The sequence below is a fragment of the Alosa pseudoharengus genome, unplaced genomic scaffold (genome assembly GCF_046254945.1).
Source record: "Alosa pseudoharengus isolate Yale_2024_CS ecotype anadromous, Long Island Sound unplaced genomic scaffold, YU_APseudo_1.1 YU_APseudo_1.1_scf_6, whole genome shotgun sequence".
Taxonomy (NCBI): Eukaryota; Metazoa; Chordata; class Actinopteri; order Clupeiformes; family Clupeidae; genus Alosa; species Alosa pseudoharengus.
The window spans coordinates 38,827,592-38,850,871 of NW_027468848.1; the positions used below are offsets into that span (position 1 = coordinate 38,827,592).

The following is a 23,280-nucleotide window of genomic DNA, read 5'->3' on the forward strand; positions in this document are numbered from 1 at the left end:
ACTAACTTTGCTTTTGTTGAAGTTCTGAGTCTATGGCGGTGTCTCAAATCGCCCACTTGCACACTTCAAATACTTACTATACCAGGACAAGCTCTGTAGTGGTTGATCAACGAAAAATACTGTCTCCACGGCTTATTTGATGTGTTTAAATGCAGAAAAAAAAGACCCTGGGGTCAATTTTCGCCGGAGTTACACTTCAAGTATATAGTGCAGGTATTGGGACAATACTAACCATCGAAAAGTGGGCACTATGGAAGTAAGTGCTCAGTGCACACTAGCAGTGTACTGACGAAAGTATGCCGTTTGAGACATAGCCCAAGATTCACACTGAAACTTTCCCGTACATAAGCTTAGTCCTTGACTACATGCTTCTTTCTATGGAGATTCTCATTGAAGTTTTTTAATCTGGTTCATAGGCTTAGTCCATGTTTGGGAAACTAGGTGTAATCCATGTTAAAGAAAGTGGCCCTTAGTGTCAGTGTTTGTGTTGGAGTCGGAGGAATGTACTGTGATAGTTGTACAGACGTTGAGCGTGTAGGATGTGAGGTAAACTGCCACCCAGATTTAAACCTGGGGTGCCGTTGTCGAGGCGACTTTTATGTGCTTCATAAAAAACTTTAAACCTCCATAAAATATACTCTCAAATTGTAACGTATAGGTCCCTTGACTCCCATCATAAAATCGGCCTCTACTGTGTAATTTAGTGGACTCCAAACTTTATAAGATGGTGAAAGTGAGCACCTAAAAAAAGAGTGAGTTAAAAAAGACAAATGAAAAAGGTGATGTAGCCTAAAGCTAGGAGGCATTTCAGTGGGCTCTTGTGTCATAGCAGTTCAAACAGTTCGAAAGACTTTCAAAGCTTCAACGTAAATCAGTACAGTGTGCAAGTCTGTGCTCATGATGGCTTGATGGTATTTTCTCTTTGTTTTTGCCTCTGGAGAGTGTATAACCCCTGTTTATATTTATTTATTTATTTATTGATTGATTTATAATTGTCTGTCAGTGTCAGTGCTGGTTATTGTCTCTTTTAGCTTTGCATCTTCCAGTATTCTGGTATCCTGTGGATACCCACTCTTTTTGTGTCTGTGTTTGCCAGAAGTGGCATTGTTCCATTGAGCGTAAGCCCACAGACATGAGTGACTGGTTCTGCTTTGCTTGGTATATTGTTGGTGTTGGACCACAGTGTGCCTCTCGCTGCTGTGTCTGCGCTCGAAGGCTTGAAGCTCGCTTTTCTTCCAGTGGAGCATTTTTGCCTTGATCCTGCGAGCGCACACAGTCAGAGTTCTCCTCCTCCTCCTCCTCCTCCTCCCCGAAGCCCACGTAGAAGTTTTTGACAGGAAAAGCGGTTCGCCACAGCTCTCTGTAGAGATCTTTTTGATTTTTTTTTTCTCTCCCCCACCGCCATAGTATGGAAGTCAGTAATGTGAGTAAGAATGTAGGTCTTGGCACTCCGTCTAAAAAATAGGAGGGAGAGAGAGAGAGAGAGAGAGAGAGAGAGAGAGAGAGAGAGAGAGAGAGAGAGAAAGATGGATACAGAAAAAACCCACCACATATAAGAAAAGTCCAAATGGGAAAATATGCCTTTATCTTTTAATAACCCCAGAACTCAGGAGGCAACATGAAATTACAGTATAATGGTAGACCAGTCTTCTGAAGGCTTAATTGCTTTAATTACAGTTGAGCAGAGAGAGGGAGAGAGAGAGTCTTGAAAGAGGAAGAAAGAAGCTCAGGAGGTACAACAGGGCAGAAGAGAGAAAATGGAGAGACCATGGGAACTGAAGTAAAGAAGTAGTAAGTAAAGAAGAGGATGGATGAATTGAATGACCCAAGTTTAGCATGAACTGTGATTTTTATCTTTTTTTCTCTCTTTGATAAAAGTGGCCGATTAGAGGTATAAGCCTGTCTACCTTGATACCCGTCTACCTGGTCCATCTCTCTTAATGCTCGCAACAGAAACCTTTTGTGTGTGTGTGTGTGTGTGTGTGTGTGTGTGTGTGTGTGTGTGTGTGTGTGTGTGTGTGTGTGTGTGTGTGTGTGTGTGTGTGTGTGTGTGTGTGTGTGTGTGTGTGTGTGTGTGTGTGTGTGTGTGTGTGTGTGTGTGTGTGTTGTTTACATATCCACTTGCATGGTTAACAACACACTTTCTCTCTCTCTCACACTCACACATACCAACTTCCCCCTTTCCCCTCACACCTAGGTCCAGTGTAGTCCTGTAAATCTACAGACATGGGCACACACACACACACACACACACCTGGATGTTCAGTGGATTGTGTGAAGTGCTTGATTTGTGGCACTCGAGGGGTCATTTCCGTCTCCACTCCCAGCACCAGCAGACGAGCAGACGGAGGCAGGTTAGGTCAGCGCCGTAAACACACAGGAAGTCCTGACTGGGTGCAGTCTGCCGGTCACCATGGTGTGGTGGTCTGCATTCATCTGAAGGTGACCGGGGGAGGGGAGATGGGGCCGGCTGGCCTCGCTTCTTGGCCTGCAGCTAGTCTTTTAAGGTGCATTTTTAGCCTGACCAGGCAAGTTCCTGCACAGCCACACATGCCCAAGTGGAGATTCCAGCACCCCCTCTACACACACACACACACACACACACACACACGCTCCCGCTCCTATTTCTCTCTCTTTTCTCCTAAGCCCTTTTACCAAGTGCTATTAATTATTAACCCAGATGGCTATCATCAAAAGGGCTGATTTTTTCAGCTGAATAAAGAGGCTGGTAGATGGGCTTTCGACAGACTGAGTGGTTTGGCTTTGTGTGTGTGTGTGTGTGTGTGTGTGTGTGTGTGTGTGGTGTGTGTGGTGTGTGTGACAATGTGTGTATGGCAGGGCGTGGAGGAAGGATCTCTCTGCCCACATTTCAGTGTCTTCTTTACCTGCCTTTTTTACCCTCACACTATTGACCACCAAAAATAAAATCTTGAATAAGTTCCATTAGACGAATATGGCAGCATTATCCCCTTCATGACTCCAAGCACACCTTGTGTTATTATTTTGGGTACAACGTTAGTGTCGGCTCTTTCATTGTTCTCTCCCACCTACACACACATTCAGACACACACACTCCCACACATACACACTAAGACACACACACACTCCCCTTCCTGTCCATGTTGTGCCTTGAATGTTGGCAGGGGTCATATGATCAATAAATAACCAGCTTATCGCTTTTATCTGCTGTTGCATCATCCTACAGTGTCTGCAGTTGCTAGTGTGTTTTAGTGAATCGTGTGAAGAGTGGTGACGTGCTGTCGTGCTGTGGTGCGGTGTGCTGTGCTGTGCTGTGCTCTGTGTGCTGTGCTGTGCTGTGCTGTGCTGTGCTCTGTGTGCTGTGCTCTGTGTGCTGTGCTGTGCTGTGCTGTGCTCTGTGTGCTGTGCTGTGCTGTGCTGTGCTGTGCTGTGCTGTGCTGCGCTGCGCTGCGGTGTGCTGTGCTCTGTGTGCGGTGTGCTGTGCTCTGTGTGCGGTGTGCTGTGCTCTGTGTGCGGTGTGCTGTGCTCTGTGTGCTGTGTGCTGTGCTCTGTGTGCGGTGTGCTGTGTGCTGTGCTCTGTGTGCGGTGTGCTGTGCGGTGTGCTGTGGTGTGGTGTGGTGTGGTGTGCTGCGCTGCGCTGCGGTGTGCTGTGCTCTGTGCTCTGTGTGCGGTGTGCTGTGTGGTGTGCTGTGCTGTGCTGTGCTGTGCTCTGTGTGCTGTGTGCTGTGCGGTGTGGTATGGCGATGACCAGCACTCAAAACATGATGTCATAAAGTGTAGGGGAAAGAACAGCGAAGCGGGTCTGCCTCTTCTGAGCTCGGTTGGCCAGAGAGAGCTGGTTTCTAATGCAGAAAGCAAAAGCATCTGAGCAGTGTGTAAACAGGGCTTGTGTACGAACTGGTCTGTTTTGCTCACAACAGAGAGAGGGAGAGAGAGAGAGAGAGAGGGAGGGAGAGAGAGGGGGAGAGAGACATGAACATACCTTCCGCTCTGTAAATTTAGCCTCTTGACCGGAAGTGTCAGTTGCCCACCACCCCTTTACCCCAACAGAAGTCTTTAAAATGTTCTCCCTGCTTCCGGTCCTGTTCTAGCCCCACTGGCATGTGTTTTAGAAGGAAAATCACCCATTTCAATGCATCATGACTGATGGTGACCACGGAGTCATTTTATGTACAGTGTGATTCATTGCGTGTGATGCCATCTTCGTTGGCTTTTTAGATAGATTATGTTTGTATGAGTGTTGCCCCCGCCCCACCCTCTCCACCCCCACCCCCCAAACACACACACACACACACACACTCACACACTCCAATACCCCCGAACCAGTAACTCCTAATTACAAATGAGAGAGAGAGAGAGAGATTCCTCAGGTACAAATTGCTTCCTCTCAGAGCCCTGTAATAACAGCACTGCCGTTGGCCCCAGTCTGACGATCTCTGTGCTACACACACACACACACACACACACACACACACACACACACACACTTCCTCTCTTTGGATTGAAGGTGAGAGGTGAGGGAGAGAGGCCGGCCAGTCCTGAGTGACGGGGGGAGAGGGAGGAAGGGAGGGTGCCTGGGCAGTGGTGATGAGGGGTGGGGGGGTGGGGGTCAAATGTTGTGTGAACTGTTTGCTTTCCTCACTCCCTCTGTGATCTGGCGCCAGTATCACAGAGACAGGCGGCCAACCACCCTTTAGTGCCTGTGTTAGTGTGTGAGAGACACAGACAGAGAGAGAGAGAGAGAGAGAGAGAGATTGAGAGCACAAGAGAGAAGAAAGAAAGAAAGAGAAAGAAAGAAAGAGACACAGTCAGGATGTGATGTATCTTTGCTCATACTCTCTCGCTCTCTCTCCCTCTTCCTCTTCCTCCCTCTCTCCTGCCCCCCCTCTGTCTCTCTCTGTGACGCTCTGTGTTTTTAAAATATATCCGACAGAGAGAATGCTTTTCACTCGTTTGAAAGTATAGGCCCGGGCTCTGGCCCTAGCCACCTGACCGCACCCATAGGCACTCTGTATATGAGCGCTAACATCCAGGCTAGGCTATATAAAGCCCCAGATTGGAATCAGCCGCTCGCAGCTCACTCCTTTCCTCTGTGGTCCAGCGAGTCCAAATACTCGGTCGGCCTGGACAGGAACACACGACTCTCTCTCTCTCTCTCTCTCTGTGTGTGTGTGTGTGTGTGTGGCTAGGGGTCATAATTGGTACGGTTTGATACCAGAAACAGATATTTACCCCCCCCCCCCCCTTTTTTTTTTTGTCCCGTCTGTGCCATGACACGTGTAGGGCCGTGTTGAAGTCCAGCAGAAAGCGTTGCATAGCTGGGATTTTTTTCCATATCAGGTATTGGAGTGGACTTCCCAACTCTGTGCAGCTGAGGACAGTTAGGAGGAAGAAGGGCACGGAGAGGGACGGTTTAAAGTGGCTCCACCTGCCTAAAAGTGACCCTCTCTTACTGACCGCTTTGAGTGACACTATAAAGTCTTAATGAATAAGGTGTTTTTTTTTTTTTTTGTCAAAATGTTTAATCATTGAATAACTGGATCAGTGGAGCACTTCACAATATTGTCCAGATTTAAAGTTGCACTCCAGTTTGACATTTCTGACTTCATGACTTGATCATGAGGGAGGCACAAGGCCACAGCCAGGCAGACAAATTTGAGCAGGTTTGTCTGTTGGGCCCCTTTGAACTCTGCCTTGGTTAGCAGCTTGGTCAGTGGTCAGCTTTCTGCAGCAATTGGGTTGATGTACGCCTAACTTATTGTGTTTTTTTCTGGGGGGGGGGGGGTAGTGGGGTGCACATGGGTGCATATTGAGCAGTGAAAAGAGTTGGGCTGCTGGATACAATCTCTGAGTCAGATGCTATTTAAAGTGTAAGAGGGCCCTCTAGTGGTTTGATATGGTAATGCATGAACATGCATGGTGTAAATAGTTCATGCAACTTTTATCAATGGAGAGTATAGTAAACCCTAGAGACTACAAGATATGTATTGTATTTGTAATAATATTGTGGTGGTTTTGTTTAGTACGTTTGTTTGTTTGTTTGTTTGTTTGTTTGTTTGTTTGTTTGTTGTTGTTTAGTGACTTTAGTTCTATAGACTCACTCACCATGTTTCTCTTTCACAGGCCAAGAGAGCAGTGCAGAGAGGAGCAACAGCAGTCATCTTTGATGTGTCTGAAAACCCAGAAGCCATCGATCAAGTGAGTATTTTTGTTCATCTTTTTTTACACCTCATATGGCTGGCTCCTATTGTTATGTAATGCTAGTGATAGATAGATAGATAGATAGATAGATAGATAGATAGATAGATAGATAGATACTCTATTAATCCTGAAGTAAATGTTGGCATGCAGTAGCTTACACATGATGTGACACATACAGAGCAAGTGCCCATTCACAAAATTAAAAACTATATTTTGAAATTGCAGCTGTGATAGTTTATCCACCAGAAATCTACAGGGAACTGACAATATAAACTGAAGGACTAAGTGCCAGTGAAGGCAATGCAGTGAAAAGCTGTGGTGTATATCAGTATATGTCCGTGGAGGTAGTGCAAACGCTGTGCAGTCCAAAGTGATTCACAGTGTAATAATTACTGTAGATAATATACAATATATAAAAGTAAACCTGCAGAGAGCAATAGAAACAAATGATACCACTTGATAAGTAGATAAACAAATACTTGAGATGTAAGGCTTAGAACACACCAAAGACCAAGATTGGGCAGAGAGGCTAATGTAGCCAGTAACTGTCTGTCTGTTGGTAGCACCTCAACCACGTTTACTGATCAGGAAAAAAAAAAAATCATATACCGGTAATTATTGCCATCATGCCAACATTTAACTTGCTGCCAGCAGCACCAACTACAACTGACAACAATTTGTATCAGTGTAACACGGAGGTAAAAGTTGAGCTGGGAGTTGGGAGTGATGACGTGAGTGTGTATGATGGTGTAATGGGTGTAGGTCATCATCAGGGGGCTAATCTTACCATCTCTCTCCCAGCTGAGGGTGCTCAGAATCGGGTGGCCCTCTTGGCCAGGGCTGGGCCCACACCTCCACTCCTCCACCACCCAACCTACCATACTCCTCTCCCACCCAGAGTCCCTCCCCTGACATTTAGGATGTAGTCAGCAGCCACCCAGGTTATTAATCATTCACTGATCTGTTTGACCTTGTCAATACTCGGACACCCAAGTCTAAAGCACCCCTTGCGTTGTCACAGAATCTGGATGGGTTATATTTGTGAGCCTCTCAGTGATGAGCTCATCCCGTATAACGTTGAGATCATCCATGTTTTTCCTCAACTTCGGTGTCTTCTTCCCTCAGAGAAAACATTGTGAGAAACTGCCCTTTTGAGTTTGATCCCGTTGTCTCTCAATAAGGTCTCAGTATCTCAATGGTCTTCGTCATTGTATTTGTGATATTTTAACTTGCATAGCCAGACACCAGACACTCCTCCTCCACCACCACCAATCCATGCCCTGCTTCCCCTCAGCACGAAGGGTTTCATGAGAAGAGAACCCTCTCTTACCCGCCTGGGTCTTCCAAGGGGCCAAGTCAAAATGCCTGCCTGCCAGATCCATTAGTTTGAACCTTTTTTGGCAATAAAGTCTCTTTCCTTTCTTTATGTGACATCGCTCCCTCTCTCTCTCTCTCTGTCTGTCTTTCCCCCTCTCTCTCTGTCTCTGTTTGTATCTATCTATCTATCCCTCTCTCTACATTTGTGTGTTTCTGTGTTTGAATCTGTCTCACATCACATCTCCTGTTTTCACAGGAACACTAAATTGCTACCAGTGGCTAAAGGACTGCTGTTTGCCATTTTAGACAAAGTGGTGTTGATTAGTCTGTGAAACATATCTTTATTTTTAAATGAACGAGACTAATGGATTGGCCTGATGGGATCACAGGGAATGAGGCCTTAGACGTAAGAAGAAAAAAAAAACTGAAATGCAGTTTCTTTTGACTGTCCATATTTCACTTGGAAACATGGCGGAAGTTGAGGACTGGAGGTTTGAATATCCCTGGTATTTCCCTTTGGGTTTGTTGTAATTACAGAGTCCCGCGCTAGACTGCAGAGATACAAAGCGGATGAGAGAGAGGCTAAATTCGGTGTCCAAATTCAGAACATGCAATTCATTCCCCTCTACGTCTCCCGCGGCCCCCTCCAAGAGTCCTCGACCACAGTTTCCATGTCTAGGTTTATTTTTCACATGGCGTCCCAGTCCTATTGGAAACACACATGCTTCTGCCAACTGTATTGACACTAGTGGAGGGTGGGGGTGGACACGGTCATGTTATGTCTATTGGATGCCTCAGTTTCCCTCTGGATTGATAAAGTATCCATCTCTGGATCTGGTGTCTCCACGCAGACTCAGGGGGCCTTGAGAAAAAGTCCATTTCGATTCCAATCCAATGCACGTTTTTGTCAATTTAGTCTCTCAGTCGTTCGGTCAATTCGGTGTGTGTGCTCAAAGAACAAGTCTCCTGACTCTGTAAATGGGCAACAAAGTAAGTGGCTCAATCAGAGTCATACACTATTCCCACCAATCAACAAGCTGCTTTGTATTAATGACCAAAGTTTGCTAATGGAATTGGAATGTGCTGTGTGTTTGTCAGCTGAACCAGCTGTCGGAGGACCCCCTGAAGAGGCCGGTGGTGTACGTGAAGGGCGCCGACGCCGTCAAGCTGATGAACATTGTGAACAAGCAGAAAGTGGCCCGGGCCAGGATCCAGCACAGGCCGCCAAGGGTGAGGGAACCAGAACACACACACACACACACACACACACACACACACACACACACACACACACACACACACACACACACACACAGACAGATATATGAGCGCTCACACAAATATACACACACGCACATTTATACCCATATACGACTATGCGCACAAATACACACACACAAACTCCCACACTTATACAATCTGTCTCTTTCAGACAAATCCACACTCCAACACACACACACACACACACTATCATCTCTCTCTCTCTCTCTCTCTCTCTCTCTCTCTCTCTCTTTCTCTCACCCATCCCACTTAACCCACCCCAATGGTCCTCCCGTCTTTTTGTCTTTGTCTTCCTAAGAGACCCTTTACAAGTACACTGGCAATTTCTCTTGTCAATTGTCTATGATTGAACTTTAATCTTGCAGACTATTCTTACAGCACTTCACTTTTTAAACTCTTTTAATGACAATGTCTATTGTACTTTGTGCTGTATGATGTGTGAGTTTAACCCCAGTTCTATTGTGTGTGTGTGTGATTTTGAACGAGAAGCCTGCGGAGTATTTTGACATGGGGATCTTCTTGGCATTCTTCGTGGTGGTGTCCCTCGTCTGTCTTATCCTGCTGATCAAGATCAAACTCAAGCAGCGCCGCAGCCAGGTAGAACAACCACTCACTCAGCCTCACCTTTAACCTTCAGGTGACCTTAGGGGTCAGGTAAACCACCATCTCTTAGTCTGGGCAGTAACCTTCAAGGTGACTTCAGGGGTCAGATTTACCATCACGTTGACCTACAACCACCACGTCACTGTGGAGTGACTGATCAACAGCTGTTTCTGACTGTGTTTAGAAGCATGCTTTTGACTAATTCAGAGTGCAACACAGGTTCTGACCAGTGTTGCCAGATTGGGCGGGTGCCCGCCCAATTGGGCTTCTTTTGACTTCGTCGGGCGGGGAAAATAAATAAGCTTTAGGCGGGCAAATAAAATTTTGAGTTAAATGGTTCTCTATGACAAAAACATGTTTTTTTGCTGAAGAGGGTGGGTTTTTGAATGTAATTGGGCGGAAATCACTCAACCCGATCTGGCAACACTGGTTCTGACTGCCTTTTGTGAGCGTCTCTACAATCATTATGCTCACACACACACACACACACATACACACAGACACACATACAGAAACAAGTAACCCGTTGGTGGTGCTAATGTGATGTTGTGGTCCACCTGCAGAGCTCCATGAACAGGATGGCCATCCAGGCGCTGGAGAAGATGGAGACGCGCAAGTTCAAGGCCAAGGGCAAAGGTCAGCGCGAGAGCAGCTGTGGGGCGTCCGACTCGCTAAGCAGCAGCTCCACATCCGACTGCGCCATCTGCCTCGAGAAATACATCGACGGAGAGGTGAGATGCAAACACACACACACACATACAGTACACACACACACATTCAAGACTGTCACAAGAAGTTGTCTTACTCTTCAGTCTTTAGTCTAACAGTCTGTGATTTGAATCACAGAAGTACATGGTTGTGTTTGCGTATGCCGTTCGTTCAGTTCTGTAATGTTCAATACTGGTTGATATGACTGACCTATACTCCTCATGGCTGATTTGATGCTAACTCTAGAACAGCTCTAGGATGATTATCAAGATAGTGGTGGCGGTTAGTTAGACATTCTGTCTCCCCACCCTTATCTGCAAGTGGACAAAGACTGGTGCCATAAGGGCTATAGTTTTTCCCCCCTTCTCCTCTGTAGTTATGAGTCAACTGTGTCTCTCACACACACACACACACACACACTCATCACTCTCTCGGAGACTTTCACGCCCAGAGGAAGTGGTCCCATAAAAGGCTGAATGGCATCAAAGAGAGGGTGATGGCAGAAAGCAACAAAGAGGTTTAAGAAAAGCCAGGAGATGAGTCAGCGGCCAGAGGCTCTGCCATGGAACTCTTCAGAAGCATTCAGTGCCCTCTCCGGAAGAGCTCACAAAGCTCCTCTCCTCTCTAAAGCTTTTGGTTTCCAACCCACTGCTTTTTAGAAGAGGGTCATGTATCTGTGAACACTACACTGCATAATGGACTGGATCATTTGTTATCGTTATGCTATCTCACTGTCAGGTCTTGATCTAAAAGTTTTGTTAGTCATGAAATGATGTATGTGGAGTTTCATTGCAGAGGAGTCTATGGTTGTCACTGGTAGAGGATTCTGTTATCATTATCTGGCAAAGTATTCTTTGGTTGTCATGGTGGTTACGAGCTGAATATTCTGTTATCATTGCAGAGGATTCTTTGGTTGTCATGGTTGTCACTTTTTTTGTCTCTGGTTGAAGATTCTGTCATCCCTAGAGGGAGATTTATCTATAAGGCTCTGAGAGTACTGAAGTGTGACATTCCGTTTCCATGGCTGCAGTGTCACTGGATCTTAACAAACTTTCGAAGTGGCTTGACAACGCTACGTCATGGCTTCGGTACTCTATTCCAAGCCTGACTTCAAGCAGAGGATTCTATGGTTGTTTTTCTACTCATCAACACAAGAATGTGCCATGTGTCCACTGTTTTGCAATATTTGCTAAATGTGCATGTCTGTGTGTGTACCCAGGAGCTGCGGGTGATCCCCTGTGCCCACCGATTCCACAAGAAGTGTGTGGACCCGTGGCTACTCCAGCACCACACCTGCCCACACTGCAGACACAACATTATAGGTGAGTGAGAAACCTTGTCTGTCCATACTCACATTGCATGGCATAACAACAAAATGGTATTTCTGCAGTAACCAGTTCCCATCCCTAGTCACATGCTGTAAACATGCTCTTATTTTATATGTGCACTTGGCTAGGGGAATCACCAGAGGCCTCAGACGTCATGGTCTATTGGGATTTTTAAAACATTTTTATATCCATAAGTCTAATAAACAAAAGGAACTAAGAGTATTGTACAGTACAGTCTTACATAAAAATAACTAGTGTGTGTAGTCTGTATGCAATTATTTTAGTTTATTTCATTTTTGTGTTTTATGCCCATAGAGCAAAAGAAGGGAAACGGCGGGCCAGTGTGTATGGATCCTGGGAACCCAGTACACAGCCGGCAGCAGAGGGTGGTGCTGCCGGTCCACTACCCAGGCCGCGTGCACCGCGCTGGCCAGGTGACCGCCTACCCGACCCGCACCAGCATGGACCCGCACGGGAACCCCATCACGGTGCTGACGGTGGACCAACACCCCGAGCAGGGCCTCTACCCGGGCCAGTCGTCGGCCTTCCTGCGTGGCTATCCCACGCTGCACCTGGAGCACACACTGGGGCCGCACCACTGCGCCGCCATGGAGCACCGGGCAACCGCCGCCGCCGGGTACCCGCAGTCGCACAGCAGCGGCTTCAAGCGCTCCAAATTCCACGGGCGCAATTTCTCGCGTGCGCCCTGCTTTTCGCAGTACGAGACCATGTACCAGCACTACTACTTCCAGGGCCTGACCTTCCCGCAGACTGACGCCCACGGGCAGCCTACAGGGGGCGCCGCGGGGCCACTTGGCCCCCACAAGGGCCAAAGCCGGGCCTTCCAGCAGGGACTCCTTTACCCAACAGTGGTCCACATGGCCCCAACGTCTGGCTCGCGGCTGGGCGACGTCGGCCTCGGGCCCGGGGGCGGGGGTGGTGGTAGCAGCAGTTCTGGGCTGAGCTGTTACCACGGCCACCGGTCGGTGTGCAGCGGCTACTTGGCCGACTGCCCGGGCAGCGACAGCAGCAGCAGCAGCAGCTCGTCGGCGCAGTGCCACTGCTCGTCCAGCGACTCCATGCTGGACTGCACCGAGGTCAGCAACCAGGGCGTCTACGGCAGCTGTTCTACCTTCCGCAGCTCGCTGAGCAGCGACTATGACCCCTACGTCTACCGCAGCCGCAGCCCCTGCCGGGGGTCCGCCGGAGGCGAGGTGGCGGCAGCAGGCACGGGAGGCGGGCCGGGTTTGGGCTCTGGTCCCAGCGCTGGTGCCGCCGGGCGTCCTTCCTCTACCTCGGGGGCCGTGGTGGGTTCGGCCGAGGACTGCCCCCCTTCCCCTGGGGGGCTGGACTGCATGCAGCTGACGTCCCCGCCACCAGCGCCCCCGCCTGCCCCCTGCTACTCCCCTGGAGACCAGCAGCACCAGCACCAGCAGCACCAGCATCAGCAGCTCCTCTCCACATGCGGGAAGGAGTCTCTGTGCAGCGGCCGCCCTCTGCTCCTGGAGCCCAGGGATGGCAGCAGCGCCACTGGCCCCGGCAGCACCAGCTCAACCTCAGCTGCCGCCACCAGCGCACCCTTGCAGCACCAGCACCAGCGCCGGGAGGCCTCGTTCGGGGCCGGCATGGGCCGCCACAGGCTCCCGGTGGAGGAGGAGGACGAGGAGGAGATGGAGGAGGAGAGCGGGGACGGGGGTTGCAGCTGCTGCCTGGAGACCCTGCCGCTCCACCCGGGGCCTGAGGCAGGGAGGCACCGCGACGCTCCCGGCATGGCCCCTATGAACTTACGCGGGCCGGGAGTGTCCGTCTCGGACCCCCTGGCAGGAAGTGGCGGTAGTGGCGGGGACCGTGGAGGGTACGACAGCCTGCCGTGCTGCTTCTACCAGGAGCTGGCCATGCAGCGCGGCTCCAGTGGACGCAGTAATGGCGGCAGTGGCGGCGGTGCAGGTGGTAGAAGCGGCGTAGGCTGTTACTCGGAGGACTACGCCGTGAGCGTCCAGTACTCGCAGGCGGACGCTGCCAGTGCGCAGGGCGTCCGCGAGCCCAGCCGCCGGATCCCCATCATCACCGGGGACGCGGACGGCGAGCTGGGACTCGAGGGACCCGACTCAGAGTCACGGGCGTCCCTGCTGCGCTCGTGCCAGATCGCCCAGGCCCACGAGGAGGAGGAGGAGGAGGAGGAAGAGGAGGTGGGGCGGACTAGTGAGCCCGCCAGGGCCCTCTTCCCTCCCTCGGGACCTTATCCGCGGAACAGAGCGGCGGCGAGCTCGCAGGAGACCAGGTTGGAGGCGCGGGCCCTCTTCCCCGCCGCCAGGGCCTCCAACACACACTGCTCCACCGCCGCTAGCGTCGCCTGCACAGCCACTGACGAGGCCTGTGGGGTATGAGACTGACACACTACCCCAACCCTAACCCCCGACCCCAACCACAGTGGCCTCTTGCATCCAACCACCTCTCTTAACCTTCTTCTGCAGTTGCCTTGTTAAACCTTCACTGAATGTCTACATCAGAAACTGTGTGAGTTTCTACTGAGGTTTTCTCTTAATGATCTTTGTTTTTTTTCTCTACTTTCTATTTTCTTTCTCTTGATGTCTCTCATCATCTTGCCTCACTCTTTCCTATTGGACTCCATTTGATTCCTGTGGCCTTCTGCAAAAGTTAACATTTGGGTTATAATGAAATGCTAGTATATGAGACAGAGAGTAAACAAATGGCTGCACCAGAATCATCAGAAACCAATATGAAGCATATCTGTTCGAGGGCACTGGTAAGGATCTATTCCAAAGCCATCTCCCATCTGAAGAACTGTGTGTGTCAGGTGCAAGAGCAGGACCATATCTTCATTCATTCATTCATTCATGCATTCATCCATGCACTCATTTATTTGTGTGCTCATTCATTCATCCACACAACTCAAGGTCTCTGCTTTTACACACTAGTGCCCCCACACACACCAATTGTTTCGCTAATTTTAAACATTTCATTTTTTTCTTTCTTTGTTTTTACCAGTTTGCCAAGGTTTTACACATAATGCCAGTAGTCTTAGTTATTTTTACATGCTGTATCTTACATGCACTCACTCAATGGTGCGTGTTTACGTACAGCCTAAATGATCTGCAGTGCATTGTGGGAAGGAATCAGTCATCCCAAAGCTTATCATGCTGCAGTTCAGAGTTTTTTTTTTAAGTTTTTTTTTTTAAATGATGCTGTTTTACAGAACTAGTATCAGTGCAGTGTTGAAGCTAAGCGGATGAATGGTGGTGTCTGATTGAGGACTTCCACTGCTCCCTATCCAACTTTCTCAGGGCTCAGGTCTTTGGAATAGTGATAATAAAACACAGACCAAGACAAAGGTTACATTTTTTTTCTAACAAATCTACCAGTGATTCAAAGAGGGTCTGTTTTAGGCTGTCTATAGGGTATAGCACCAAAGTATAGGTTTGTGTGTGTGTGTGTGTGTGTGTGTGTGTGAGTGTGAGAGAGAGAGAGAGAATGTGTTAATGGGCTGGGATTATTTCCACTCAAGACTGCTTTACCTCTACTTCTGAGAATGATTTTCATAATTTCATACCACCTCTGTGTGTGTGTGTTGTTTCAGTGATGGTACAGCTCTCATGCGTGTCTTTACTAGGCCAAAGCAGAAACTCGTTTGGGAACCATTAGGATGGGGGGGGGGGTTTCTGAAGCAAACTAATTCAAAGCAGCATCCTCATTTTAAGCTTTTCACAAACACATACATACACAAACACTCTTTCATTCAGTCACTCTGTCTCTCTTCTCTTGCCATGTCTTCTTTTCTTTTCTCTCACTCACACATGTTAAACACAAGCTCACATCATCCACACAGCGATCTCCTCATGCCTTTTTCTGTGTACACAGAGGTTTCTATATTGTTTCTATGAAATGTACCCATCAAGCTCACAACTGGCGGCCGTGAGGAAGAGAACTGTTTTTTGGTTTTTGATTATTTATGTACCCGCTAGCCGCCGATTCTGGCACGGAATCGGTCAAGATCTGGCTCGGAGTCTGGTGAACTGCCAGGTCCTGGCCGGCTGCAGGCCGAATCAGAACCAGAACGTGCTACTGTCTAGGATGCTGAAACTGTAACCTGGTGCCGTAATTCATGGCCAAGAATCTAATCTTGCCTTGCATAGAGATATGTACTGCAAATGTAACATTTTGGGGTACCTGAGTCACTATTTAATTTTTTTGTATTGTTTGTAGCACTTAAGAAGATTGTATAAAGACAAATGTGTACAAAAAATAATATTTTTTAATTTTTTAAAAATATAATTATTTTCTCCATCATTACCATTTTACAAATGTTTTAAAAAAAGAAAAAAGGCTAGAAATCAATCTGTGTATATTTCAGTATCTGTATAGCAGCGCATTTCATGAATGGAAATATGTTCTCTGAATATTTATTTACTAATATATTTATCTTTAAGCCATGTCTTATGTTCAGAGTGTATGAAAGGTTTGGATTTTTTTTTTATTATTATTGCTTTGGTTTTTGAGATCACTAACGTGAGACTTTTGTAAATACATGGTAATTGCACACAAAACAATTAAATATTCTCTGACCAAAAACTGATTTTAAAAAATTTAGTACCATACAGTTTTGTAACAAAGTGTACAAAGATCTGAAAAATATATGGTTTTATTCAAGTAAATGAATGTTGTTGACTCTTGTTTTTAAGCTTGTGCATTGTTCAAATGTGCCAGTCATTGTTCAGAACATGAATAACTGATGCTTTACAACCACATCAGAACAAATACTGTCCATAGATTTTGCAACTGGATTGATCAAGACACAACATTCAAAATGAATAGAAAACTCCTCACATAATTTATTTGATGTCGTCACAAAATGTGTTTCCCAACCAACTCTTGACTGCCATGCTTTTGCTGTCCTTAAATGCCGTGGGGGAAAATGCAAGGCCATTTCTCTTACACAAACCAGACAGGACAGCGAAGTCTTGGCACAGCAGGCTCGCCTTTCAAAACTCCCTTTTGCAACATCACAGAGCAATAAATACAGTGTCCTTTTCTCCCCCAACATCACTCTTCGAGTAAAAATAACAAGACAATATTTCAGCAACCCAGTCACAAAACAGATGTGTATCACTTGTGCCCTCCTCTTGGGAAAGAGCACAACGTTAGCTCAATAATAGTGAAACATTTGCACAACATCCACGGAGGCCTGTGTTCTGTGGCTCCCACCTCATCACTTTTTCTGTTGTTTTCTGCTGTTTTCTTATTGTAGTTTTGCCAGTTGGACAGTAGCAGTTCCACTCATAGCTTGAAGCCCGAATGAATAGCCACCACACCACCAGTCAAGTTGAAGTATTGCACTTGGAGAAAGCCAGCATCCTCAATCATGCCTTTAAAAGTTTCCTAGAGAGTGGCACAGCCAACCTTATTATTCGTGTGATACAAGCAAGAGCCGTTATTGAAATTCCAAAACAAAATTTGGAAACAAAAACATCAAACTTCCGAACGCTCTGTTCCCCCAGACACGAAACACTTTCATTCAGATTACTGGTTGTGGACAAAAACTCTTTGTTATACATCTATAACTACATCATCTGTGTCCCAGATTAGCACTACGGGAAAGGATCCTTCATCATGAGAGCGGATACCGCAACAAGAAGAGTGTGGGCATGCTGAATGAGATTACAGCGGTAGTTAGAGGCCTATATTTACCTGATCCGGGAACTTGCGGATGCTCTCCACCAGGTACTGGTAGGACTTCCAGTCACCCGCAATGACCTCGCCTATGACGGGAATCAGTTGGAAACTGTAGGCGTCATACAGCCTACAGAGGAGAAGAATATCTACATAAACAATAAGCAAAGCAATAAAAACATGTAGACAATAGCTGCAATGCTTAGAGTTACACCCTATTAATTTCCTAACTTCACAAAAACAAAAGATGAAAAGGCTTAAAGAAAAGACCGCAGGGCCTAGGGTTATACATGAGTTAACGATCCTGTAACCAAAAATGTACAACCACATTCCTTTAAGGGGCAGTTCAGGTTGTTTTTATTAATTTGATTAAATTTGTGGACAAGAAAAATGGTACAAATGTTCGGTCATAGACAAACAAAATGCCCTGCATTTCTGGGGACATCCTTGCCTTGTATTCCATGAAATAAAATATAACCCGAGTTTCACTAGGAAGTTTAGAAAAAGGAATAGCACATACAGTATGTAGTCACTGAAGTTTAGAAATTATGATTTTTGACTGACTGACTGTCCTTCAAACTTTGTCAAACTTTTAAAGAATTGTTTATTGTATTTGTTTTATTAGCAAATAAATGTTTATGTGATTATTAACTTGTGAATGGCAGTGTGTACCATTGCCCAAGACAGCTTAAAGTGCAACTAACACCTTGCTTATGCGCTTAGTTTTCTTTAGCCGAAGACAAAAATAACAAAATGTTGATCATTTCTCACCTGGACAGTAGAGGATTGGAAACTTTGCTAAACTCCAGACACATGAATCTGCCGCCCGGTTTCAGCACCCGCAGAGCCTCGTCCAGGGCCTGGTCAGGAGACCAGAAATACACCCAGTCATACACATCATCAGCATCTTATTCAGTATCACACCCCACCATACACACACAGGGGTGTAAAGGTACACATATTCATACAGAACAGTTTAGGTACAGGACGTGAGGTTCAATGCAGTGGGGTTCTGGCCCCATCAGCATCTTATTCAGCATCACACACACACACACACAAATCAGAAAACACAGGCAGAAACACACACCACCATACATACCATTACACCATCTTATTTCAGTATCACACAGAAAAAGCTCAAATTGTTCTGCTAGTGCATCTAGGTATTTTTGGCGAGTGTAGAGCTCCCTCTACAGTCGCAATGTATTTATATGTTACTCTGCTTTGGTAAATAGCAAACTTCTCACTACTTACACAATGCAAATGCTTTTGTTGTGGAGGTGAAGAATTAACAACAGCCAAAAACTATCTCCAAAGAGCTATATCTACTGACAAGGTAATGTGGTGACCTTCTCAAAGTAAACGGTAACACTAAAGCAAGAGGCAACATTGAGATTTTTGGTGGAAAAGATCAGGCAGTCTGCCGAGAGACCTGCCCCAATGGTCATCATTGGACCATTAAACCACACAATGATCCAAAACATACAGCCAAACAATGCAAGAAATGGTTAACTGAGAACAATATCAACATTTTAGAGTGGCAGAGCCAGAGTCCAGACCTCAATCCGTCAAATAAGTGAGCACAAGGCCAGAGTGATGGCAAATAATCATTCCTGACTGAAAACCCGGATTGCTGTTAAAAAGGTGTGGTCTAGAATCATTGTGGAGACATGGAGAGGCTTGGTAGATGTTGTAAGAACCATTTTGAGAGTTGTGAATGAAAATAAAGATGTTTCCACTGATTATTTAAAAAGGGTATGAATAATTTTGGACTTGCCATTTTTCATAAAATTGTTAAAAAAGATAAAAATGCTTATTTTTTAGATTCTATGTTTCTACCACATTGTCTTACAACCTTTTGGCATGTGGCAGTGTCATTTTTTAGTCAGAACAAACAAATTGGTCAAGAGAAAATCAACATTACATCAATATTTGCCAGGGGTATGAATAATTTTGTTCTTAACTGTATGTGTGGAGAGCATTCACTCACCATCATTATCGGAGGTGGCGTTTAGAGGCTTTTGCACCTGAACTCATCAAATATATATACATGATATAAAAAGCAGTCATTTAATTGCAGGTCTCATATAACTATATAAACTTCTCTGAAGTACCCGAGAGTTATGACTTCTGAAGAGCATAGACATGGCATTTACCTGTTCAATGTGAGTGACATTGCGGATGCCAAAAGCTATTGTGTAAACGTCAAACTGGTCATCCGCGAAAGGAAGTTCCTCTGCATCCCCCACAACCCACGATAAGCCTGTAAAACAGACAAGCAACAACATCACTTCCATTACTTGGATAACAATAATAATAATAATAATAATAATAATATACAGTATAATAATAATATAATTATTATTCTTGTTATTATTATAGCAGTTAGCGGGACTTCTCTACCTGAGCTATAGCCCATTTTCTCTGCCTTGTCCTTCCCAACCTTCAGCATCTCCTTGTTGATGTCGCAGACCACGGCAGTGGACTCTACAGGCCCCTGGTCATGGCTGGGTGCGTAGTTATGGGATATGTCCTGCCAGGAGAGGGTCTGCCGTGAGCGCACTGCACGCCTCTGCTGCCTCTCCCGCTGGGTGCGAGTGTACTCAAGAAAGCGCATGGAGATATCACCTGAGATGAGACAACACAAACCGCTCAGTGCTGACAAAGCTGGGGCCCTCTTAATATGAGTTAGGTCTACTTGTCATTACATTACATTTACTGTACATTTATTCATTTAGCAGATGCTTTATTCCAAAGCAACGTACATATGTAATTTATTTTACAAGGGCCACTGTCCCCAGAAGCAATTTAGGGTTAAGTGCTTTCCTCAATGGTACAACGGTGGAAGCCAGGAATTGAACCCACAACTTTTCAGGCTACTGCATGCTAGCCCAGCTCCTTAGCCACAACATACCACCGCTCCATTCAGTGAGCTCACTTCTTCAAACACTAGCAACGTACAAAGATTAAGGAGCAGAGATTATCTCAACAATACACTTAAAATATGTGTGACAAGTACTAAAATGTTTCATGTTATCTCTTCAGTGTATTACTGAGCATGCATTAACATATGCGTGCATCCATCCACACAACACATTCTCTCGTCGAAAAAACGGTTTGCAAGGAGTGCTGCTAGGGTGTACATCAGGGTATCACTCTGGCTTCGGTGCACATCAGTTTAAGGATTCTATCCTATCATAGGATTCCTATGGGCTCTGTGGATAAGCTTACTTGAAGTCGGCAAAGCAGTTTCCTGTTTGTTAACATGGCTGTCAACAAGCACCTGAAGAGCTGAAGTGCCTTAGTTGTACCAAAACGTAAGAAATACAACGTACGCGAGTCTTAATGTCCGTGGGCGGTTCTAAGGCTTGAAGTCATTATAAAAGCGATTTTAGCTTTCAACTTGTTTCTAAAAACACCAGCCTACATGCAGTGGCTGCACAAAATAAGGAATCAAGGATCTTCGGTGAGAACACATTTTGGTACCCTGGAAACCCAAAGTTCTCGCGAGAGCACAATGGAATTGGCTCTGCGAGACACTCTGGCAATGAGCAATGATGCACGTTACTTTTACCCCTTGCATCCCGGGGAACCAATCAAATCGGCGTATCTGATATAGGCGGGCCAGAGACGAGCTGAACTGATGACGACAGATGACGCTGCAACATTGGAGGTCAGTAACAATTGGTCGTAGTGTTATCTAATTGTGTCGAAGTCCGGAATTATTCAGAGTAAACCGCCCCTCGAGTTGGGCCATTACATTGTTTGTGACCAGACCCTTAAAAGGTGCTCTAAGCGATGCTGGGTAACGTCACTTCTGTTGACTTTCAAACAAAACAGAGAGCTAGCTCGCTACTTCCTCCCCCTCCCTCCCGTGCTGCTGCCGTGCAATTAAAACTCTCCTAAACGCGCATCTCTTCTGTGATTTGCTAGAACAGTTTGTTATGTTTTTATGGGCTAGGTTTGCCCAGGTTGTTTTTGTTGCCATTTTTGGAGCCTGGGCTGTCCACAGAGATCATGTTTTTTTACAGTGTATTCAGGACACAGACAGCTAGCGGTTGGTTAGGTGATGTTTGCAGTAAGTAACATAAAATGTTTTAGCCTAAAAAACGTGCGGCATCACTTAGAACACCTTTAATCTTTCTAGATTACCAGGGTCTGGATTTTCCAGGCTAACGCTTTGGTACAAGCACTCCTCTTAGGTGCTTGTTAACAGCAATGTCAACGAACAGGACACTGGTTTGCCGACTTCAAGTAAACTAGTGCACACAGAGCCCATATTTCAGCACTCAAGAACAGTTTTTTTTTTTTAGTTAAATAAAAATACATTATGAGTGCATCTTTACAGCTCTTGTCAGACACAGTTCAAACCCAAATTATTTTTTTTTACCAAGCTGAAAAACAAAGTCCATTCTCTTGTACACAGGAACACCACGGTTATACCTATTTCACACAGTCTATGGGTCATACCTGTGCCACCTGCTGTGTCGAGCAGGCGTGCGCCTGGCAACGGGTTCATGATGTGGAGCAGCATGTCCTTCCATAGCCGATGGATGCCCAGGCTCATGGCATCGTTCATTACGTCATACTTCTCAGCCACACTCTCAAACACCTTATACACTGACATGAGGAACAGAGAAAACACAATCACACAAAAATAATTCTGAAAATTCTGAAAAAGTAAAAAATTAAGGTGGTGGTGATATTCAATTTAACATTGCTTTATTGGCATGACTGTATAACTGTTACAGTAGGTATTGTACAGTGTTGCCAAACACAAAAATAAAACAGCATACAACTTGTACATTAACACTGACTATTCACTTAATGGGTTAAGTGCAAAAGCAGGTCTAGAAGTACTAAGATTCTGCAGCAGGAATCTACTCTCCACAGGCTAACGTTAAACAATTTGCAGATAAATAAATTAGCCTAACAGGGGGCGACACAGTCAAACTAAAACATCTCACATCAAAAACTCATTGTCGGCACTTGTCAGTCCTTTGGTGTGCCGCTTACTGTCATTACTCTCATTAAATGTGACTTTAGAAATTTGGCCATCATTAGCGTTTGTGTTAACTGGCTGCAAAATGGCTATTGTTCAGACTTCTCCGATGTGGACGATAGTCTTACCAGGATTTTTATGATTCGTGAAGGTTAGACTAACCTTGAAATGTATCACATTTTTATGTCCAAGCCCATCAGACTGTCTAACATTACTGTTTCCAATGGGAAGGTTATCAGGGCAATGTGCAACTTACCTCTCTCGGCTTTCTCCCCCTCTGGTACCGTCTCGAAGCCGAAATGTGTACTTTTCCCCTCGAAATCATTACTGTAGCATCTACAGACTATGCTGTTAGAAGGATAAATCGGCTTGGTGGCTTGCTGTGTTGATAAAACGCTTACTTTACGCGTGCAATCACGGAATATCCTTCGTGCAACACACCTCACGGGGCTCGCCATCTTGCTCATTGACGGCTCTTATTTAACTCTTGCGTCATAAGTGTGCGCCCTCACATTTTTGTAGTTTTTATTGGTTTTTGCTCATTTCACATTTCAGTTAATCACATTGTTAATGATATTGCTTGGCAATATTTATTGGCACTATTTTCTATACGTTTTAACCAATGTTATTTTAAATTATCTTATTGAAATAGGCCTAAGCTACATCCTCATAAATCGATTTTTGAACCTTGAAAATTGAGATAGGCTAAACTGTAGCCTAGGCTAACATATCTTGAATACTTTTATTTGTTAGGCCTATGCCTACCATTGTGGCCTACAATGTCTCTAGGTTGCTTTCATGTTGTTGGCCTATCTGAAATAACATTACTTTGCAGGTGTAAATGCTAAGCTCATTAGTCTATTTTTCCCCCTAAGGGCTAAACTGCTCAAAAGAAAGTTACTGGAACTCTTACCATTCATCTTTGAAGAAGCACACACACACACACACACACACACACACACACAAAGCCCCTAGAGATCCCTGTCACACAGGACCAAAGGTAAAATCCCAAGGCTTCCTGTTACGACTCTGACAATGGCAGGGAACATGGACACCAGCCTGAAAGGCCGAGGGACAGGCAGACTGGGTTCACATAGCCTAATTACCATGGTTTTAAGTGGCTTCCCTGTCGGTCTGGGTCCCTTTAAGGAGTATCAGTTCTCCCAGCAATTG

The 23,280-nt window shown here is 45.8% G+C and overlaps 2 protein-coding genes across 2 annotated transcripts in view; one reads left to right on the forward strand and one right to left on the reverse strand.

The window, feature by feature from the left end:
• Positions 1-16,090, forward strand: part of znrf3 (zinc and ring finger 3) — a 71,089-nt gene extending 54,999 nt beyond the window's left edge. Inside the window, exons 3-8 of the mRNA XM_076269963.1 lie at positions 6,103-6,177; positions 8,596-8,727; positions 9,268-9,375; positions 9,945-10,112; positions 11,309-11,411; positions 11,733-16,090. Of these exons, the coding sequence (XP_076126078.1) occupies positions 6,103-6,177; positions 8,596-8,727; positions 9,268-9,375; positions 9,945-10,112; positions 11,309-11,411; positions 11,733-13,804 (2,658 nt within the window). The 3' untranslated portion in view covers positions 13,805-16,090. The remainder of the gene's footprint in view (positions 1-6,102; positions 6,178-8,595; positions 8,728-9,267; positions 9,376-9,944; positions 10,113-11,308; positions 11,412-11,732) is intronic.
• coq5 (coenzyme Q5, methyltransferase) lies at positions 16,062-22,565 on the reverse strand. The gene is made up of 7 exons (XM_076269964.1): positions 22,364-22,565; positions 21,576-21,725; positions 19,509-19,733; positions 19,262-19,368; positions 17,877-17,965; positions 17,124-17,235; positions 16,062-16,814 (listed from the first exon to the last, which is right to left on the reverse strand). The coding sequence occupies exons 1-7, from the start codon at positions 22,563-22,565 to the stop codon at positions 16,713-16,715; spliced, it is 987 nt and encodes a 328-aa protein (XP_076126079.1). The 3' UTR covers positions 16,062-16,712.
• Positions 22,566-23,280: the final 715 nt, after the last annotated feature.

Coding starts and splice junctions, on each gene's coding strand:
- coq5 (XM_076269964.1), bottom strand. CDS start 22,565: ATGGCGAGCCCCGTGAGGTGTGTTGCACGAAGGATATTCCGTGATTGC. Junction 19,734..21,575: donor CGACACAGCAGGTGGCACAG/GTATGACCCATA, acceptor GTCTCATCTCAG/GTGATATCTCCATGCGCTTT. Junction 17,966..19,261: donor ATGTCACTCACATTGAACAG/GTAAATGCCATG, acceptor TCTCCTGACCAG/GCCCTGGACGAGGCTCTGCG.